This window comes from Vollenhovia emeryi, unplaced genomic scaffold (genome assembly GCF_000949405.1).
Source record: "Vollenhovia emeryi isolate VEMERY1.0 unplaced genomic scaffold, V.emery_V1.0 DF939123.1, whole genome shotgun sequence".
Taxonomy (NCBI): Eukaryota; Metazoa; Arthropoda; class Insecta; order Hymenoptera; family Formicidae; genus Vollenhovia; species Vollenhovia emeryi.
The window spans coordinates 2,629,429-2,651,483 of NW_011967243.1; the positions used below are offsets into that span (position 1 = coordinate 2,629,429).

General features: G+C 39.7%; 2 protein-coding genes across 2 annotated transcripts; one reads left to right on the top strand and one right to left on the bottom strand.

Moving 5' to 3' along the window:
- Nucleotides 1-1,472: 1,472 nt before the first annotated feature.
- Nucleotides 1,473-6,734, top strand: LOC105569701 (G-protein coupled receptor moody). Its single transcript, XM_012026373.1, has 5 exons — nucleotides 1,473-2,086; nucleotides 2,952-3,176; nucleotides 4,488-4,726; nucleotides 5,001-5,313; nucleotides 5,897-6,734. Exons 2-5 carry the CDS (start codon nucleotides 2,952-2,954, stop codon nucleotides 6,716-6,718), a joined length of 1,599 nt encoding a protein of 532 aa, XP_011881763.1. The 5' UTR covers nucleotides 1,473-2,086; the 3' UTR covers nucleotides 6,719-6,734.
- A 229-nt stretch (nucleotides 6,735-6,963) lies between these two features.
- Nucleotides 6,964-20,622, bottom strand: LOC105569795. The gene is made up of 17 exons (XM_012026524.1): nucleotides 20,479-20,622; nucleotides 19,825-19,982; nucleotides 19,345-19,541; nucleotides 18,771-18,976; nucleotides 17,851-18,106; nucleotides 17,190-17,401; nucleotides 16,585-16,811; nucleotides 16,230-16,404; nucleotides 12,728-12,934; nucleotides 12,241-12,354; nucleotides 11,069-11,226; nucleotides 10,711-10,910; nucleotides 10,139-10,341; nucleotides 9,336-9,591; nucleotides 8,986-9,197; nucleotides 8,370-8,596; nucleotides 6,964-8,189 (listed from the first exon to the last, which is right to left on the bottom strand). Exons 1-17 carry the CDS (start codon nucleotides 20,602-20,604, stop codon nucleotides 7,976-7,978), a joined length of 3,348 nt encoding a protein of 1,115 aa, XP_011881914.1. The 5' UTR covers nucleotides 20,605-20,622; the 3' UTR covers nucleotides 6,964-7,975.
- Nucleotides 20,623-22,055: the final 1,433 nt, after the last annotated feature.

Here is a 22,055-nt window from a genome sequence, read left to right on the forward strand (position 1 = left end):
CAAGTCCAATCCTAGTTCACTTTATAACAAAAACAAGTCAATCAGTTTCTATTCATTGCAGTCCGAGTACTTTCTAGGAGAGTCCGAAAAAACACGTTAAGATTAAAGCAACTTAGACGCAACAAGCTGGTTAAAAATTAGCTGTCTCGCGACCGATGATAAGCCGTAAACCGCGGTGCCGAGGCGGGCGGACGGCGAGCCGTATTTGGCGTCAGATTCGTGCGAGAGAAGAGCTCGTACTCGAGTGACCGCGGACCTATGGTACTCGCGGTCAAGCGATAAGATCGTGGGCTCTTAGTACCGCGGGGAGCGTTTATTACGTAAGCAGCCGAAGACACACGGCGTGAGTGAATTAGACCTAACGAAGTGGAACCGACCGGCGGCATTAATTGCTATGACCAAATCGAACGTCTCGTTAGTTTCACGCCTCACAAAGGCGACCCGCATCCAGCCGCGGTTGTCCGGAGTCAGCTCGACCGACCGAAACTCTCCCGGGTTTTTTTTTTCAATCTGCACCCAAGACTCGCTCTACGTCGGGGAAGATTAACATCGTCAGCGTAATCTACTTACGTCAAATGTAATAGTCGATCCCCATTTACGCGTTTATAATATTAATGACACGTTTGTGTGCGGCGTCCTAGATTCGCCGGATGTTCTTCCGGCGCGCCATAGATACGCAATATCGCAAATTAAAAATGTCAATCATCACAGAGCTGTTTAGCGTAGATATTTGAAGAATCGTCAGTAATTGAGTTGCGGCCACAAAGAAGAAAATAGAGGGACAGACTTCGCGCAGGGGAAGTTGACTTCAAATTCCCCGCAAGGTTTGTCAGTAAAAAATAATACGGCGGAAGACACTTCCTGAGGTATCGTCTAATTAATTTCCAGTATTACGTAAAACATCGATGACCGTGCATTACCCACTGATTATATCGTTGATCGCGATTACTGGACACTTCTTCGGCCACAGATTTTTTCTCGCCGACTCATTTAATTCAATTCCCGTGAAAATAATACAATCGGTCATCGCGTTTTACCCCCAAATGCGCTTCACTTCGCCAACAATATTTTGTAACTTTCTTGCGCAAATGTGGCCGGAGATTTCAGCGATCCCCTAGAACTCGGACAAGCAGCGAAATGGGGGAAACGCGCTTTCGACTCGCTCGCTTCCGCCCGCGGTCGTTCGTGCGCAGCTGGAGCCTCTCTCCCTCGCGACTACTACTAACAAAATGCAATTATTTTTAAAAAGGATGTAGGGACGCTCTCGCCACGGTTTCCAGGGGACGGGTCAGACATGTAGGTGCTCTACCACAAGTGGCCTATCGACAATGGGACGATATGAGGCTGGCTGGCACCGTTCTAACGCTTTCGCTACCGCGTACCGCACGCAGCAGCATCCCGATTCGCACAATAAATTAATGATAATGCGACTAGCGCTTATCCAATTCTGTGGAACTCAATTAGTATCTCTGATATCGAGTTACGATATATATCGCAGCTCCGTCACGATGACAAGCGGAAGAAAATAATCCACGAAAGCAAGTCCCTTTCGATTCGCCGAATTCGAGATTCAAGTGGAAATTGTCTCGACATCGGAGTCAAAGGAGCGTCGAATTTGGCGCAGGCGCCAGCGTCCGCGAAAAGTGCATGCTCTTACGCACTCGCGGCTTCTTGCTAATAATTCCGCCAGTTCATTCGCGAATTTTCCCGGGTCCGCTTCGTTTGCACGTCAATTCTATTTCTTCCTTTCTGCGTGTCTCACGGCTGTGCCGCGAATAAAGTACACGAGTGCTCCGTGAAAGGCCTTTTCGTCAAATTTAATTATCGCAAATACGAAAGAAAACAAGAACATGGACGACATCTAGCAATTGCGACAGAGCAGGGCGAAATTTATCGTTTCCCCGAAGAAACCTCTCGGAGTCTGCAATGCCAAGGTCGGGATGGGAACCGACAAGAAGAAGAATAAACCGGAGACACGACTAACGCCGTCGTAGCCTCGAAAGAAACGAGGGAAGAAGATCGCGAGGATCTGCCAACCGTCGCCGATAATCGCCGTCGATGAGATGTATCTTTTATTTTCGCAAAGGTAAGCGCCGTGGAGCGGAGTAAAAAAATAATCTGGATTTTTAATTCAGAACAATTCTTTCGCTAAACAACGGAAAGCGAAGTCATATTAAAATACTGACCGTTGTGTTTTACGCTGCATTTTTGGTTTCGCCCACTTCTACAAATGCATCTAGCGAGAGTGACCTAATTTGCGTGCGAACGTTAATATGCTTGTCGACGATGATTTGCGACTACGCGGACTATATACGAACTGACCACCGATGCGGGACTATAGATCGCGAGAGGCCGGCCCGAACCATAGAAACGTCTGAGAGTTTACTCTCCGGCGAAAGAGTTTATCGTCTCAGGTGGCGAAAATAGATCTCTCTGTTCCTCTCCGGCGCACCGTTGGGAGGAAAAAAGAGGCGCGCTGGGTCCAGCACACGGACACGCGCGGCGTGCGAAATTCACGCCTTTGAGATGGCAAAACACACGTGTCGGTCGTTAAACGGCATCGTAACACAAAGAAAAAGTATAAGGGAAAGAGCGCAAGACAAAACGAACGCGCATGTACGTTTTCAGACGCGGGGGTCGCTTACGTTCCTGACTGCACTCTAATTAAATAATGTACGATCGAATAATCTGCGCTAATCAATCTTCGCCAAAGTAACAAAAGCGTCGCTTAATCGCGACAATTGACCATTTAGGTCACTTTGTACATCGCAAACGCTATATATGAAATAGATTGCACAAAATAATTTCCATGTTGTCGACTGCCTCAAAGTGTCTCCTGAAAATATCGGGACAAATAAATACCTCGTAAATGGCGGAATAGCAAAACGTCAAGACTCTATTTACGGCCCTGATACGACATTCGTATTCGGCGAGAGCTCGGTTTTCCGCAGATGCTGGAACACCGGTGGATGACGAGCAACGAAACCGACGGCAACAGCAGCGGCGACGACGCGACGACGATCGAGGAGATGCTGCAGGATCCAGGATCGGTGATCCTCTTCGTCGACTACCCACCGTGGCTGTTGTGCTTCGCCGCCGCCTGCTGCATCCTCTTCATGCTGGTCGGCATCCCGGGAAATCTTATCACGGTGATCGCATTGTTTCGCACGAAAAAGGTCCGTAACCGTAGCTGTAGTCCTGCACTGAGAAAAATGTTTATCGGCTGAACCATTGAAATACCCAGATAGCACACATAGTTCTATGAATATTCTGCTGGGGTGCAAACATTCGTAATTTCAGAATATTCCAATCGAATATTCTATAAATATATATATATGTATATATATTATTACAATTAGAAATCGTATATTCATAACAAAGAAGAATGTCTTTGGAATATTCGTTCAGAATAACTTTTTAGTATTCATCGAGTTTATGTATCGCACGTTGTTTATTGTGTAATGCACTTATCTTATGCAAAGGCAGTGAGACCAGTGATCATACCATATACAACCGACACGCTATATTCGATAGATTATTCTAATTAAGTTCCTTTTTCTCTAAAAAAAAATTCTTAAGTGCCTGCCAATGCACAAATAATGCATTGTTATTTGTGCAACTCGTTTTGTGCCATTCATGGCAATTTTTCTGACTCGAAAGGACTTAAGTATAATGAATCCGTATTATGCAAGGCTACTCATATTTCCGGCACTGCTTACACACAGAAATCTTAAAAGCTGCCAGAGTGGTTTACCTCGTGTCATTATACCTCTTTAGTCTTTACGAACGTTAATTCTAGTAGTAATGAACTTAAAAACGTCCTTACGCTACGACAATAATCATTAAATGTATAAAATATTTCTTAAATTTAATATGGTCAAACCATAATTTTGTCTCATAAAGATTCTGTACAATTTTTATATTCTACGAGATCGTATACTAATCTTTTTAACACTTTTTGTTTTTGACAAAATAATCGATGATGAACGGAGGTCGTCGGCACGATTTTTTGGCAAAGCCACCCGCCAAAATCGATCATCAATGAGTTAAGTTTGGAATCGATTACGCAGAACCGCGCGTTATATACAATCCTGTGTTTTCACGGCGGTTCACGTACTCCGTTCCGATATAATCGACTAGAATTGAATCGGGAAGTCTCCATCAATTTTATCGTGTTTACACTTTGAGAAATTCGAGAGAATTTATGCAAAGACCTTGCAAATTAATTTTCACGTTAACGATTTCTTCCCACCCACACGTCCAATGTGCTATAATCATAATCACCACTAACATTTATATATAATTTATAAATATAATCCGAGTAACATATTAAATCTTGATAACCACAATTCTAGTAAAAACACACTTATTAATATAATTACTTGTGTGTGTGTGTATTTTTTTATTAATAGACTACGTATATTAAAGAATAACTGCAAGGAAATAATTTTGTATATAATTTTACCTTTATTTTTCTATAATTATAGCTGAAGAACGCCACCGCAGTCTTCATCATGAATCTGTCGATATCAGACTTGATGTTCTGCTGTTTCAATCTACCGCTCGCAACTTCAACCTTCTGGCACAGGTCGTGGCTGCACGGACCACTTCTGTGTCGGCTGTTTCCGCTCTTGAGGTACGGCCTCGTTGCAGTTAGCCTCTTCAGCGTTCTCGCGATCACAATCAATCGCTACGTCATGATCGGTCATCCCGGTCTCTATCCTACGTAAGTATCCCACTCCTCTCTCTCCTCTATCAAATATTTCATTATTTTACGCGTCTACTAAATCGGTAATAAATAATTATTGTACGTAGGAGTCAGCGAAATAGATAAGTAAAGTAATTGAAATAACAATTCAATAAAAAAAGATTTTGCAACGTTTAAAGGCAATTTTTTCGCAAGTCAAACCTCGAGCAGAAACTTTTTTGATTTACATTTTTTACTTCCTATATGAGGAATTGTCTTGTATTACGAATTGCTTGCTGAATGTCACTTAAAGGTTGTATAAAACGAAATACTTAATACCGATGGTTCTGGCGATATGGATCATCGCTTTCGGCTTGCTGATCGTCACGTGGGTCGAGCGATTCGGACGTTTCGGATTGGATCCCGCTGTGGGATCTTGCTCGATCCTGCCGGATACAAACGGGCGGAGCCCAAAGGAGTTTCTCTTCGTTCTCGCATTTCTAGTGCCCTGCCTCGCTATTATCATTTGCTACGCCAGGATCTTCTACATCGTACGCGCAACTGCTTCGAAGAGCAGAGGCAGACACAAGATCTTCAACATCGAGCCTACTGAAACCAGCCATGACGTAAGATCTATTTATTTCTACAAAAGAAGACGAAGAAGCTTTAAGATTAACACAAACAAAAAGAAATCGCAGAAAATACATATTTTAAACAAGAAAAATTATTACTTTTGTTTCTGTACGTTTGAATAAAATATGATATGTGCTTCACAATAGATATTTGAATATTAACGAGAAAAATTTGCGTATTTTACACAAATTAAAGTAAATAAAACATTAGTAATTATACATAATAAAAATGAAAGCAATGAAATGATTAATAGAAAAATTCTATTGAAGCAAACGTCATATTTTTAATTCTTCTTTTTCTTCTTCGTGCATTAGACTTAAAGCCTGTTTTATCCAGTTCGTTCTGGTGCTTTGAGCATCTGGTCTTACTTCACCTTCGGCGGGCGGCTAGCCTTGCCGAAGGAAACCTCCCATCTGGAGACAAGATACTCTCGGTGGTTGCCACTTCCTTTCGGGAGATTCTGAAAAAAAACAGCGATTTATTAGAATAGCTTTAATTAATTTACTGTAATATAATTATAATCTTCGCAATCGTATTATTTGAAACCCAGCTTGCCATTTTTGGTAATTGTTACAGCAACCATCCACCACGAGAAACCAGGAGCAAGAGCTTACTGTCCTCTGCGCTCCTTCCTCATTGATGCAGGCGGTGCTTTTCAATTCAGACGAAAGGACGGATCGCGAGCTACCATCCACGTCGATCAACGAAAACTCGTGGTCTAAGCGGTCGACGCGCAATCGACAAGAAGCGGATCGCGCGGCAAATACTGACGATTCGACAACGAATATCAGCTCCAATGCAAACTCCAACGGCAGTTACGACGCTTCTCGCGCCAGCCTGTTAGAGGACACGTTGCTCGTGGATGATCGCGAGATCGAAAAATTGGACTCCATAGAGACGAGATTGTTTCAGAGCCGGGACCAGCGCGAGCCGCGGCGGAAGTCGTCGGGGAGCCCTTGCGGTCGGTTGGAGATGCTGACCGGTCGAGCGTCCTTCGTGGCCGAGTCCTCGCTGCAAAGGATCGCCAGTGGCGAACGCTCGGATCGGCCGGATTCGAGACCCGAGCGGCCTTGCGCGAGGAAGGTATTTCGCAGGCAATCGAAGTTCAGGAGCGTCGGCGGGACGCGCGTCCTAGGCGGCGAATGCGTCGCGCCTAGGATGTCCGTCAAGGATAAAAAGCTGCTGCAGATGATCCTCGTGATATTCGCATCGTTTCTGGTGTGTTACCTGCCGATCACCGTCACGAAGCTCTTTCAAAACACGGTCGACTGGCGGGGACTCAATATCGCCGGCTATATTCTCATTTATTTGACGACCTGCATCAATCCTGTTATCTACGTCGTGATGAGCTCCGAATACAGGAGTGCGTACAAACATGTGTTGCTGTGTAAAAGGTAAACGGACGACAAATAGGAGACTGCCGGGCCTGTTCACACCTGGACGTTTTAATAAGTAATTACGAGGGTAGTAATGAATAGTCCGCAATGAACATTCGTTACTTAGTGTATTTGTATGATTTAAGAATTTTCGCCACCGCTTTCTCTTTCGTGAGATAATATCGTCCTCGGGGATCGATGGTACTCAAGTTAAAGCTGTTGATTTTAATTGTTGAAAAATACGCGCAGTTTTCTAGTCTCTTCGGGTAGATTAAAAACGATTTCATTTATTTCAACAAAATTAGATTATACATTGGAAAATTTATACTTCTTCGATGGCATTCGCCACTTTTACTTGCTTTACGTGTAGTCGGACGATGGTAATTATTACTAGTTTTTTTTTATATCTAATCTATTAGAAGATAATCAAAATCTCTAAATCTAAATCTCTCTTCGTTAAGAGTATCCGTAACTTCGTGCAGACCTTCCGTCGACGATCCTTAGTCTTCTGAATCTTTGAAAATCGCTATTAAAAACCAAGGCCCGGCGTTAAAACGCGTTTTATATATTCTCGTGAGAGTTTACTTGTAAAAATTCTTGAATATCTCGCACGATCGATATTTCGATCGCAAGTCGCGAAGACTAAGGACCGCCGATTCGTACTGTACATCACAAGTGCATTAGAAAATGAAAGCTTTTTGTAGCATTCTTACGACGAGGTAATTAAGTAATTAAATTTTAAGTATGTTACACACGAGGCATTGAGACTTATCTATATCCTGTATCCTTATCTATACACACGCGAGTTTGATTTTTAAAGAAAAATAGATTGATCTATCGTTCGGTAGACCGCTGGATTGAAATATCAGTTCCAGATGCATTATGTTTACGACATATAGTTTCAGCCCCTTCAGCCCGTTTGATCGCTTAACGCCGAAATCCCTTTTTCCTACCACGAAAGAAGGGGCGGTTCGTTAATCTTGTCCTTTTAAGTACTTTTCGTCATATCGAAGAAAATTATATACATTAAAAATGATTTGAATGAAAGAAGGGAAATCCGGGGCTGAAGGGACAGACTTTCGCGACGTTAAGCCCTGTATTCTGTGAGAAGAGATTTTCGCTCTATAAGCTCTGTAACTCTGTAGCTGCCCAGCTCTTTCCTCTTCTCGCCCTTTCTCCCTTGCCACGCGGTTTATGGAGTTACAGCGTTACAGAGCAGTTTTACAGAATATAGTCCTAATACTGATATTAGCTTTCCGCGTTCAATTCGTATTAACGTTCAATTTCTATCGAGATTAGAAGGCACCGACGCCGCTTGTATCGTGCTGATGTTCATGCCAGGTGGCCAGCTCTTTTCCGGCTTCTCGTCGCCGGCGGTCTTCGGGGTGACCTTAGTGACGTCGAGCTTGCCGCTGTCGCGATTCTTGTAGTGTAAGAAACCGGCCGCGCCGCCCATGCCTATTCCTCCAAGTATCATTACCCACTTCAAAAAGCTAGAAACCAAATTTCAATTTGGAGGAAGGCCGAAGACACAATTAGTATTTATTCACAACAAAACATTGAATCGATTGCGGGGCACGTATAATTATTGTAAGCTGCAGGGCATTGATATTATAGACGACAGATAGCTATCAAATATTGCAATCGTTTAAAACGTCGCCGCAAACACTTACTTGACGACCGCCGTCACTTTGAACACCACCTTCACCTTGTTAACGAACTCGTCGTCGAGAAGTATTCCTTCCTCCACCCAGAACAGAGGCAGCAACGCCTCCGGAAAGGTCTTCATCAGTTTGAACTTCGGTACCGGTTGTATGAACATGTTGAACTGCAGCCGCTTGTGCGCGCGTATCGGCGTGGCCGTCATCGGCTCGAAATCCATGTCGATCTGGTGATCCTCCTGTCGATGGACACAATTTATTCAATCCCCCCCGTTTATTTCTCTCCTTACATTAATTTTTTCACCAATAAGAATGTTCTTCAATGTCGCCAGCGGTAATTAACAGCGTCAGCGTTTTCTTGACCGTATCTGGCACTTTTGATAATGCAGAAAATTTATTGCGAAAAATATGATCTCCGCCAGGGCTTGAACCTGGACCCTCCCTACACTCTAGGCGGGCGTCTCACCAATTCGACATGCCTCAGTTGTCGAGGTAATATTTTTCGCAATAAATTTTCTGTACCTATTATCAAAAATGCCAGATATGGTCAAGAAAACACCGGCGTTATTTATTTTTTGATTGCTCCTTTGCAACTATCTGCGTCCCTCCGCTATCTCGTTGATTTTACCTCATTTGGGTGCAAACCGTCCACCATCTGTAAATATTTCCCGTCTGTATCGTAAAAATGCGGCAGGGATCCAATGATGGGTACGCCCAGACATTTCGTCATGTCGTAGAAATTTCTTGGTAGACAAGTCTCCGGCGTCGGGCAGAAGCACTTTTCCCTAGGATTCGTACTCATGTCTCCCAGATCCGCGGTGTAATGAAGAGTTTTGACGCCTGCGAGTTAAGTTACAGTTACAGATGTAGAGAAAGTAACGAAGTTAAGTTAGAATTACCAAAAAGAAGTAACTGTAACTTCGTTACAAGTAACGAGTTACTTGCCAACCCTGCTTTCAAAGCCTTTCCAATACATGCCTTTGACTTTGCTGTGGAACTTGAAATGCGCGCTGAGGCTTCGGCAGATTTCAAAGCCGAAGGAGACGATGTCATCGTCCGGTCCGAACAGAGGTGGGAAGATCGTCGAGTCGGTACCGTTGAAAGCGTTGCAGTGATCCTCCGGCCAGATGTCCAATGCAGGTTTATGGTCGAATTCCAAGACACGTCCGACGTCCTTGAAATTTCTAACACCGCGCAGAACTTTCATGCGTTCCGGCACGGCGGTGCCGTTTTTCTGTGAAGGTTCAATTTTGCGTAACACACAGCTTCATTACAGAGCAACGTGATGAATTTTTTAAAAATCATTTTCTCATGCTTCTTATGTGCAAATTTTGCGCTCGACGTGACGTCCAGCCCGACGACAATAATTTACTTTTATTTGCGACGAGATTGCAGTCGGACGCTACGTCACAGCTCGCTATTATCTTCATGCGTGACTCGCTTCTTTTTTCAACATGCAATTAGACCGTTAATTTATCTACTTTTCATCATCTCCGAGAAGCCGGAGAACATTAGAATACTGTTATACCACGCGTCAATCAAAATATATCAATCCTTTTTAAAATGCCAAAATATATAATTCCAGAAACAATAAAAAAAATTATTCAAATCACTCGAGGGTGTTTGGAAAATTCTGTTCTTTTTGCCTAAAATAATTGTAGCAATGTAAAAAAGAAGAATACCCTTCGTCAAGAGTCTCCGATTGGAACTTTATATTATACGCAATCCCCGTATTAAATAATAGAGAATTCATTATCCCCTTTCGAATTAAAACCACTCACCCCGCCGAAGAGGGAGAATAGGTAGCGATTTTCACCGTCCGGCACCAAATCCTTCGCTTCCGTCTTCAATACGTTGCACACTGCCGACCCGGCGAAGTCTGTCACAGTGCAATCAACTGGCAGACCGCCGAAAAGTATATCCTTGGCCTTGGCCGTCACGAATATCGAATCCGGTTTGTGGAAGATGCTGTCGACGGCTTTGCCTACGTTATTCGTTCGTTGATCAATTTTACTGAATTTGTGCAAATATTGTAAAACTCAAATAAAAATGAAAATTTCGTTTTCAAAATTACTCGCTGCCCCCGTCAAATTGGAGCTCGGTCGTCGCGCGAGGAAACGTGGCGCGAATATCACGCTCGAGGAAACGGAAACCTTATAAATAATTCGCACCTTCGCCGGAGGTGCACGTACGCTATAGGAAAACGTATCTTACGCTCCACTTTAAACCTTATGACGCGCATTATTATAGTCCGCGTCGACCCTGTGCGATACGGCCGATTCGCGACCGCAATCGATACGCGACATTGAAAGTAAATGATGACATTCGATACTGATAAATCGCATCTACGTACCGACCACCCCGATCGCGGCGGGCTTGTCCAGAAGGGTGGCACCCACCATGCCCAGTATCATGAGGTGGGGATACACCATTATCTCCTCCCCCGTCAATCCGTTGCTCTTCTTGGGGTTGAAAATCCACGTTGACCTCATGCTGTATTCGACCGAGTCCTCGTCCTCCCGATCGACGAGGTCAAACTTCACTTTGTACTCACTGGAGTCGATATTTGGGGGAAACAAGTTTTGAGTGGATAAATTTATGAGAATTAGGTGCGATTTTCGATCAGTGCGGATCGAATCAAGAAAGATCAAGACCGTCAACATGAAATTAGATACGTCAATAGAAACGCGAATTGTGTGAAAACGACTCACTCGTAGAAGAACGGCCCGACTTCTTGCACCTTCGGTTTTTGACCAGCCTTAATTTCATCGGGGTTGGTTATATTGAACATGTAGATCTTGAAGTCCAGTGGTAGCGGGAAGTTCGACCACATGTCACGTATCTCGTTTCCTGGTTTCAGCGCGATTTGCTGTGTACGTAAAATCTTGTCAATTTATGATCACAATAGAATCGTCAAATTAAACAAAAAGGACGAAGCCAATCTTGTGGGACATTTATTTCCTAAAATTGCTGATTTCATTTCGGAAGGCAGTCCACAATGAACCCTGCGACGTGATATCTAGAATTTTGCAATCAAAAACGAATCTGCACCCACGTGGATTCCGCAAATCATAGTCTTGGCGCAATATTATAGTCTTGACGTGAGCATTTATGTTGGCGAATGTTACGGTTAGTTGTAGCTGTGGGAGTAAAATAAATGTTTGTCAGCAGTCACATGCGACCAATTCAGAAAACGCGTTCGTATTACGCAACAATACGGCAAAGAAAATACAATTATTAATTCTGACATATTCGGATCGGAAATGATAAGATGTCACAATTATACACAATATATTGTAGCAATGCATAATTAAATTATAACAAGGGTTCAAGGATTTCGCGACATACGTATACTTTTGCGGCATGACTGGAATGTTTCATGGTAAAGTAATAACTAAGAGATTAGACGTTCACGCAAAATTTCTTAGAATTATGAATGTGAGATTTAAAAATGACAACAGAAAAATCAACACATTATACGAAAGTCAATAATAATTAACACTTAAAAATACGAAAAACGAAGGTGTGAATTTTAAGGAAGCATATCTGAAAATGAATTTCACGAATTAGGCAGAAATAAAATTATTGAATAAGATATAATTTTAAATTCCCCGAAACACGAAAAGAATTGCTTATGTCCCAATCGGAAGTGCTGAAAAGTTTTATTATTTCAATGGTACGCACTGTCTAACAATTCGAAATAATTATGCCTCGCCTCGGAATCACATAAATTACCACAGATTAATATTATTACATTGGCATGCAGTAAATGTTTATAAAATTAACAAATTTATGATATAAGCATGCGTTGCTTTTTAATCGGCTTAAAATATTTTATGCAAGAACGGGAATAAAATTTATTGTTAAAACATTGCTCTCTCACCTTCTTAATCTGCGACCTAATCAGTCCTGGAAACCCGCACCATAGTAAAATACCGAAGACAAACGAAACTCCACCACCAATTCCGAGCTTCTTTATAGATATCATTTTAACGCTCTGCAGAAACGCCAAGTGATATTTAGGTATAAGCACACAAGTGGACCGAAATAGACGTTTGTGTGTTTAAGCGATCATTTGTATAAACTCCAACAATCGAATAACACACAAAATTAGAAATACGTATTTAAGTTACAGGTCTGTTACACGATTATATATTGTTACTTATTTATCGGAATTTAGTATTATTTGCCGGTGATTGATTACGACTTATTGCGCCGCATACAGTTAATTCAGAACATCATCACGTCGTATCTTGGAAAACGTTAATTATCAAAGATGCATCTCCTTCCGGAGCAATCGCGTTTATGAAGAAACAAATTTTTCACGAGCTCTTTTCTCAATTCGCGAAGCTTAACAGTCAACACTAAACCTTATTGTATCCTTCGAGAACGCAGAGCACTTTGTCAAGCGCCCTGCCGAGCGGGAACGCGTACAGCAACTTCGAACGTTTTAAGACCCCGTACGTTCTCCGAAGCTCACGAACGGCGATGTCATACGCGCGTCGCTTAGTGACCATTATTACGTTTGATAATGACGCGCGAGGGTTTGATAATCGCACATACGTCTGCCCTCGTCGATTTTACACCACTCTGATTCGAAAAAGATACCTTTGGCCGCGCACTACACTTGACGAAAAAAAAAAAGATTCAAGATTCCTCCGATTGTAATCTTTAAGATTCCCTTTGTCGGTCGTAAAAAATTTCCTGCGATGTGTAAAAAGTAGATTGCGATGGGATTATAAGAGATCAATGAAAAAGTTAAACGTATTAGCAAAAATAGCATACATATAGAAATATTCGTAAACTTGATGGGAGTAAAATGTGAAACAAAGGATATAAGAATATTCTATAGACATATTCCTTGTTTCATATCTTATTCCATTATTAAATAAAATATTTTTTTTTATTCAGAGAATATCGAATATATGTTAAAAATTTGTAAGTCAACAGCAAAAATAAATTAAAGAATAACTGTTACAATTGAAATATAATTACGATAAAAATCAAGGTGCCTGAGAAAAGTTCTGCGCTGTGAGTGTCTTCGTTCCTCTCTATTTTTATCGTAGTCCAAATAAGCGCATAATCTTTCTTCAATATTTACGTATCAGTATCAACACTATTAGTATTCGATATTCAGTGCAGGCAATCTGGTGCTAAGAGTATTCGTAATATTAGTATCAGAGTTCATCGCACAATTCTCCGTGTCTTTTCCGCGGGCGAGTATCGTTTTGCGTTCGTATTCCTTTCTCGCTGTTAAATCTACGAGGAGGCCGAATCGACTCGTACGAGCGCGCGTAAAAATTTCCGATCAGGATCTTCGATCACTCGTGGTCCTTCGCTCACGCAACGCACAGACTGCTCTCGTCCTTTTATCCACGTTCAAAATTCGCGCTACAGATATCTCAAACTATCAAGAACCGCGAGGTGGAAGCCTCGACCTTCCCGACGTGGTACCGTCTTCGCACCTGTGCGGTCTCCCGTCCGTACTCTTCGCACCACCCTTATCGTCCTCGTCGTCGTCGACGTCGCCGTCGCCGTTGATCGTGCGCGGCTCGTCGCGAACGGACTGCCCGCGCGATAATGACTCCGACGTTTTACAGCAGACCGGCGTCGGCGTACTCCTACTTGCCTCGGCCTCGTCAGGGTCTTCTCGGTTTCTCTACCTAATAGCACGACATCTCCGGTAGTAGAATCGGATGCACCAGCGACAATGCGATCGAAGACGCACAATTTTATTCGCTGACTCGCAAATATATAGCGCTGGTGACCTTCTGAAAGTCTTGAAAATCCGATTAGCCTGACCTACCAAAGTCATCACAATGTCCTTCGCTTCCTGCGGTTAGTCAACTAAATTAAAAAAGTTAACAGTTGTAAGAGTTTCGTTTGTTTTCACATTTACTTAGTTTTCTTCACCCATCAGACGATTGTAAAGTATAACGTCTAATGATTACAAGTATTATCTAAAAAAACATATATGACATCAGCAAGTATCTTAGACCTCTACCTCATTAGTGCTGTACCTTGAAATAACTGTGTAGCAGTAATTACTGCATCGAATCTTTCAGATCATAAAGAACCAAATTTTAATTAAATAAGAAATATCTGAAGCAAGGATACAGTGTATTATATTTTCTGTCTCAAACTGTTTTGCATCTTTCTCCGAAACCTCGCAGAGAAATATTAAAGTCTAGAATTCATTTCGAATTAAATTGCTGTTGAATTATAGTGGAATTATTTAATTATAGGGTAAAAAAAATGTTACTTCGTAACACTCGTTAAAGGATTTCCAAATCTTACAATTAATTGAGCTTAATTAGAGATGATGCTAGAGAAGCTTTTCAGTCGGGCTGGGTCCTGGTAGCGTAATAATAATATTTCTGTGTGAACTTCGTATACTTTTTCCACCCTAATAAATTTTGTTGGAATACTAAATCCATAAAGATAAATTGGAAAAGTAAGTAATCGGAGCAATTCATGATAAATGAAATAAATTTACTGTTCCAATAAAGAGCTCTGTTTTAAGACCGAAGATGAATAATCGTCGTGTAATTTACTGACAATGAATTAATTGAACATAAATTTACACGAAAAATATTAGACTACCGAGATTCGGGTCAATTAAGAATGGCAAATTTTCTAAATTAATTGCAAGATTCGTATTGGTATTGTTCCACTTATCGTTGATTTCCAGATCGTTCAATCTTTTCAAGAATAATAACGAGAGAGATTATTAAGTTATTAATAAATTTACTAAGAATCAAGTGGCATTTAAAACAGGAAACTTCAATGTGATTTCCAGAATTATTAAGGATTATCTATTAAATATAGGTTTTAAGAAATTGCTGTACTACTTAAAACCGTAACAGGAAAAGATAAGCCATTGCAGTTATTGAAATTTTCTATTTTTATTTGGTTTTTAAGTAGGGATCTTCGGTGAACATCATGTCGCGCGATAGAAAAATATAAGCCACATGGTTCTAATAACGAATCTATTATTAATTAAGTGCAATTTACTTATGCCTATTAAGTGTTTCCTATTAAGTGTTATTCACTACAGCATTGCAATAGAAGCTAACAACGTGAGGAGCAGTTTAATATTAATATTAATCACTGTTTGATCGACAAAGTACTCCTAAAGCAATGATGGCGACGACCTTCATAATATGCGTACAGCAAACAACTGTAATTCTTACTTACTTTTGTACATATTTATGTCGATCGTCTGCTGATACGCGTATCATGGACGTCGTTATTATAACCGGCCTGGAAGTGGTGACTAATAGTGACTAATATTAGAATTCAAATGTAACATTATTCTAATGTCTGTTCTAGTGCGCGTCACTTAACAACGCTACTTTTCAGAATAATATTATAATATACAATAAACACATTCAATCAACTAATGCGCGCGCTTGTGTAACACGGATATATTACTTTTATCTAATTCTATTACAATAACTGTGTACGCTACTGGAATAAACTTGGTCGAAATCTTATCAAAATATTAGTAAAGACTTCTTCTAAATTATTATTTTCGATACAATGTGACCGATATTGCGCCTCCAAACCTCTTCAGTAAAATAGAGGAAAGTCCTCTATTATGAGATAGGACTCTAATGTGAGATAGTAAGTTCTCCACGTCCAGATTCAATCGCAAATCTTTTTTCGTAACGCCTACACGATCTACCAATCAATTTTCCATTAAACAGATTTCAATCCAAGGGCAATAAATTCATGGTGGAACCAACAAATGATGTCTACTGATTTAGCGGAAACTCCGCTATCTTATATAAGGAGCCTATCTCATAATAGGGAACTTTCCTGTAGTAATTATTAGTATATTACTCCCTGTTAATCGATTCTTGGTGGTACCAATGCAGCTTGTATAGTACTGACAGTCACCTTCTCTTGCGGTAAGTTGCTCTGCTCCTTATCCGGTACAAGATCTGGTATCGCGGCGTTTTCTGCATCCTTTTCTTTGTAATATCTCACAATGCTGGCGACAATCATGCCCAGACCACCTAGGATCATGAGCCACATCGCTATCCTGCAAAGACAGACAGATCAGACGTCCGCTGCGGTAGATTTGCAAGGACACCCCGTGAAAAACTCTCTCGTAAAATTGCCAGTTACAATGTCGAACGTTAAGGAGCTAAATCGCCGAAACAATAACGAGATAGAAAGCGAGAGACTTGCGAAGAGATCATGGATTAGTACCATTACTCACTTCGCGATTAAGATCTGTGTGTACGCGAGTTTCAGCGGTTTGATGAGGATATTTCCAAGCTCGATGCCATCCTCTACCCAAAATATTGGAAACATCGCTTCCGGGAAGGATTTCATCAAACGAAGTTTGGGGATGGGTCCAACTTGCACGTTGAACTGAATCTTTTTGTACGCTTTTATCGGGGTGCCTGTCATTGGTTCAAAGTTGAACGTCATCCGGTGCTTCTCCTGCAAGTAGCATCTCTCATCACGATGTCCGGTTGACATTATAATTTAATAATTCGTAGTAACTTGCGTGATTTCAAATTACCACGACAATTTTACACTATTTTTTTTTCATTTATTTTACAATTAGAGAAGGTGACACTGTCTCTATGTATTGAAACTCATTTATTATAAACTCCTTATTGTTATTTCTATAAAATTAGTTTTATTGATGTATAATACATCGCCCTTAGTGTCTCTCGCTTTAGAGCTTTATATGCATTTACATAAATGCTTATTAAATTATTTTAAAAAAAAGGAATTCGCGTGTGGATAAAAAAATCATGAAACAAAAAGTGACCGGTATATTTATTATAATAAATAGGGAATTGTTAAACGTACAGGGTCGGGATTTACACCCTCGATCATCTCAAGATATCGTGGATCGGAATCGTAAAAATGAGGTAGACTTATCCTGAATGGCACTCTGCTACAGGGACCTGCGTTGTATATATTCTTAGGCATGCATCCTTCGGACTCGAGACAGAGGCACCTTGTATCCTCATCTTTAGATGGATCGCTCAAATCCGCCGAGTAGTGCAGCGTCTTGAAACCTTGCAAACGTTGCAAAATTATCTAACGAGGTCACCTTACCGAACGATTTTTGTTTCTAAGCGGTTTCTACAGAGTTTCAGAATGTGGAGACGACACCTAAAGTTTTTGGCGGAATTTAAAAAAATATTCATCTGAAAGTATTTTATCAGTTCAGTATTTAAGTGTCACGCACGTCTTCACAATTGAACTTGATGCTTCAACGTAATCTTTGCAAACTTTATCTTTGCTTTACTGATAAATCGAGTTTATATACTAAATTTAAATCTAAATTTCCTATGAGTTACCGTAAGATAGACGAAGCTGCTGATCGATAAAATAATTTATTAATAATTAATTAGTTTCGCGCCGGTCATCAAATTTTGTACTGCAGTCGTGTCTCGCAAAGAAGAATTGGTGAAATTAAGAACGCAAAAAAATGTAATATTTTCTTATGGAAAGCCATGGATACCTTTGACCTTCCCTGGTTCGACGTAGTAAGCGCCGATACTACGACAAAGATCGAGGGAATGTACCCAGACTTCTGTCTCCTTGTTGAGAAACGGTGGGAAGATAGTTCCATCCGTGCCACGAAAATCGTTGCAAGGACTGCCAGACCACATGTCCAGCTTCGTGTCATTTCCTACCGTCACTACACGACCCACGTCTTCGTTATTCTTAATTCCGCGGTACACTCTTATGCGGTTCGATAAGAGGCTCCCATTTGTCTAAGAGGTACAGATAACGTTTTGAAAATGTAAAAGTTATCTATTAAAAAATATACAAATTAGACTCTCGAAATTCTAACAATAAAATGACAATTGGCGACTAAAACGCAGTTATTGCTGCGTAAATTTATCTTGTATCATTCAAGTGTAAACGTCTGTAAAATAGAATTGCTATTCGCTTGAACCTGCCTTACTTTTGGATATTAGCCAGCCGGTGAGTACTGGAAGTACAAGCTAAGTTAAATAAGAGATGTATATGTTAAAAGAAATAGTTATTGTACTGAAAATGACACAAACAGTTGTTGAAACAATTAATTATATGATTGAAGATAAATTCACGCAACAATAACTGCCTATTGTCATTTTACTGTTAAAAATATTACATCTTGTTTAAATTTAATATCTGTATAATAAAAAATAATAATCCCGCCCGGATGAACTTAGTCTCGTTCGGATTTCAGTTAATATGCACATTTCAAATACTAAACATTATTTTATGATTTTAAATAACTTTTGACCACAATAAAATATTAATACGTTTCGTGCAGGCAAAGCAATATATAAAAATATGGTAAATGTGCAGAATTGGCGCTCCAGCAGAGAAGTTCCCTATTAAAATCTTGCACACATGTCTTTTATAGCTTAAGTAGATATTATATATTACCCGAGCAAGATAACCGAATCTATAACGTAAACCTTCCTCTTTGATTAATACGTGTTCCACTTCCTGCATCGCGTTGCACACTGCGGACCCAGCGAAATCTGTTATACCTGTGCAATCGAAAACTATACCGTGAAAGAACAAATCTCTCACGGTAGTTTTGATAAATATCGACTCGGGTTTCTTGAAAATACTGTCCAGCGCTTTGCCTACAGAAATATCAATAATGTATGAGAATGAAGATATATTTTGTATTGTGCAAAACTTTGAGTGAGAGGAAAAGAGAAGAAGAATACAGCATATACAGTATATGTATTTTAAAATAACGACACGTGGATTGGCTTGACAGCAATAAAAAAGCTGTGTTGGACAGTGAAAGTCCTCAGTCTCTAAGATTAGTAGCATTTTCGATTTCCAAAATCAACGAGATTCTCGATTTACAAAACTGACGGGAGACTCGATATTCAAAAGTGATAAAATTGCATGAATTACGTTAATTGAAGCGGACGTTCGCATTTCTTTGGCTGATACAAAAATATGCCGTGTACTTATTCTCGAGCACTTTGTAAATACGTACTAATTACTCCCAACGTGGATGGCCTGTCTCTTTGAACGATCAGAGTTATCGCTATCATGAGAGGATGAAACGTATAGATTTCCGCATTTTCTGGCATGACGCTCCTCTCCTGATTGAAGTGCCAAACTTGTCGCAAACTGTACTCGACCGTGTCGTCTTCCTCTCGATCCACGATGTTTTCCTTGTCTCGATACAAACTGAAACTCACATCGACGTCCGTTAATTCACATTGTATTCCTACATGTTATTTAATAATAACAGTTTTAACTTTTCAAACAGGCAAGTTATATTTATTAAAATTTTTCAAAGTCTTAAACATGTTACATAAAATTTGCGCACACATTTAACGTATGTTATTTTTTCATGGCGAGGGAGAGCCGACACTTGCATGGTTGCTTTTTTTATAACAAGTAATAAATCGCTACGGTAACCATACATTAAATTATAGTATTAGACATATATAAAAGAGAGATTACTTACTCGTAGTGAAAGGGTCCTATTTCTTGGACAATCGGTTTCGATCCTGATGCAATCTCATTGGGATTTGTTACATTAAAGACATAAATATTAAAATCTAGTGGCTGCGGAAGTTTCTCCCAAAAACCCCGTATTTCGCTCCCTTTCTTCAGTCTAACTTGCTGTAAATTTTATCAAATACAGACACGAACTAGACTTTCTTCTCTTAAATTAGATATGGAAGAAACTTTTAATCTGACAGATCGCTACAAAGCAATATTTTCTTCTATTAAATATATTAATAAGCATTGGTAATTATTAGCAATCTTGAAATGAAAATATACAATCTACGTAGCAAAATTTATTTAAAATTATTATCAAGGTAATTGAGTGAGGCTTATTGTCGCCAGTGGTAATTAAACACGGGGAAGTTCTTTTGAAAAATCGACCAAACTGGCATAAAAGTAATATATATTTAAGTTACTTTATATAGGTAACGATTTTTAAAAAGAACTTCCACGTGTTTTATTATCAAGGTATTTACAACTTTAAAATTAAATCCATAGTAGTTCTCAAGTATTAAAAGCACTACATATCTTTCTTGCAATTCTGTTTTCTATATGTATTTTGGACAAAACTCGCTAGATTGGGGATACTGATATATCAATCATTATTTACAGATTTCACTTGCGACTTCAGCATAGAAGGAAATCCTAGGCTGTAACTGATAAGCCCGATAGAGAACGTACAGGAGCCGGCGAGTCCTAGTCTTTTCACGGACACCATATTAATCTGAGAACACATCACACAAACTGAATTAAATTCCTTGCCTTGGAGTGATTTCGACAGCAAACCTTGTATTCGTCAATAATGTGTAACACGATGTTGAGAATCTTTCCGATCGTGAAAAAGGATAACAAACGCCGCAGATTCGGATTACGCATCGCGTCGTCTATTCGGTATAAAACACGACGCGTGTTGCTTTCCAGTCTTTCGAAAATTTCTTGAAAAGCGCTCATTCGCCGCGTCGACATGTTGATTTTCGAAATAAGCAAATTCCTCGATTTGATAAAAAATCTGGATTCCTAAAATCGACAAAATCAACGAAATCTTTAGGGTCAATAAGCTCCTAAGTTTACAGAGTTAACGGATTTCTCAATATTTTTTGGAAAATCATAATATTTAATTCTAATAGAATTCTGATGCTTAAAAAAATCTTCGATTTTCGTAACAAGTACAAAGCTTTTGATCTCCAAAATGATCAAGATGCTGTTTTCAGAATAGACAAGTCTCTCACGCGATTTTAAACTTTTGGATTTTGTGCTCCCTTTTTTTCTTAAACTTTGTCCTCGCGAGGCTCCTGTAGCACACCTGGGGAAATTTTTCTTCGAAAAAGTTGTCGATGTGCGAATATCCACTCCCGTCGTTGTCTTGAGCTCCAACCTCGGGCGTCTTCTTGTTATCGGTCCACCTTAGCAATTCTCATCGGCAAACTAGCCGCACCCCCTGGGTTGCTCTCATATTCACACGTTCTCACATATACATACATATCTTTGTTTGCCCATTGACTGTGATTCAACGACGATTGGTATATTGCGACTGCGCGATCAGCAGCTTTTGACTAGGTTTATCGAACTGCGACGAAAATAACTTTTCAATAGAACTCTTTGAAAAAGTTTTTTTTGTATAACATTTATATATTTGCCGGCTAAGAACACGAATAAAATAATTATTTATAAGAAATTAGATATACGAAATATATTACCTTATTTTTTTCAAGATAGTGAATGGACAGCTAGTAGTAGCAATAGTATAAGATTTAAAAGATTTTCTTTATGAAACTGTATTAAACTTTAAAAATCTAAATTTTTAGTATTATACAATATTTATTATTAATATATTTTTATATAAATTGGAAAATAGAAACTCAATTTCTGAAAATCTTTCTACGTACCAAATTCAAAACAACGTCAATTTAATTTTTTTACATTCATAAATTATTAACCAAAACTGTCTGTTTCTTCAAATCTTTCTCCCATCAAAATTTTTATATAGAATTAATTGTCAATATAATTTAATATTTAAAAAATACATCTGACAAGAGTAAAGTCCTTTTAATTTGAGTTATGTCATTTCTATATATTATTAAAAATTAATTGTATCGTTCTCAAACAGTTACAATTATACTTGTTACTTTTTGGATTACTGGAAATTTTCTTTGACGATCAGTTCCAGTTTTAATTAATAACTTACAA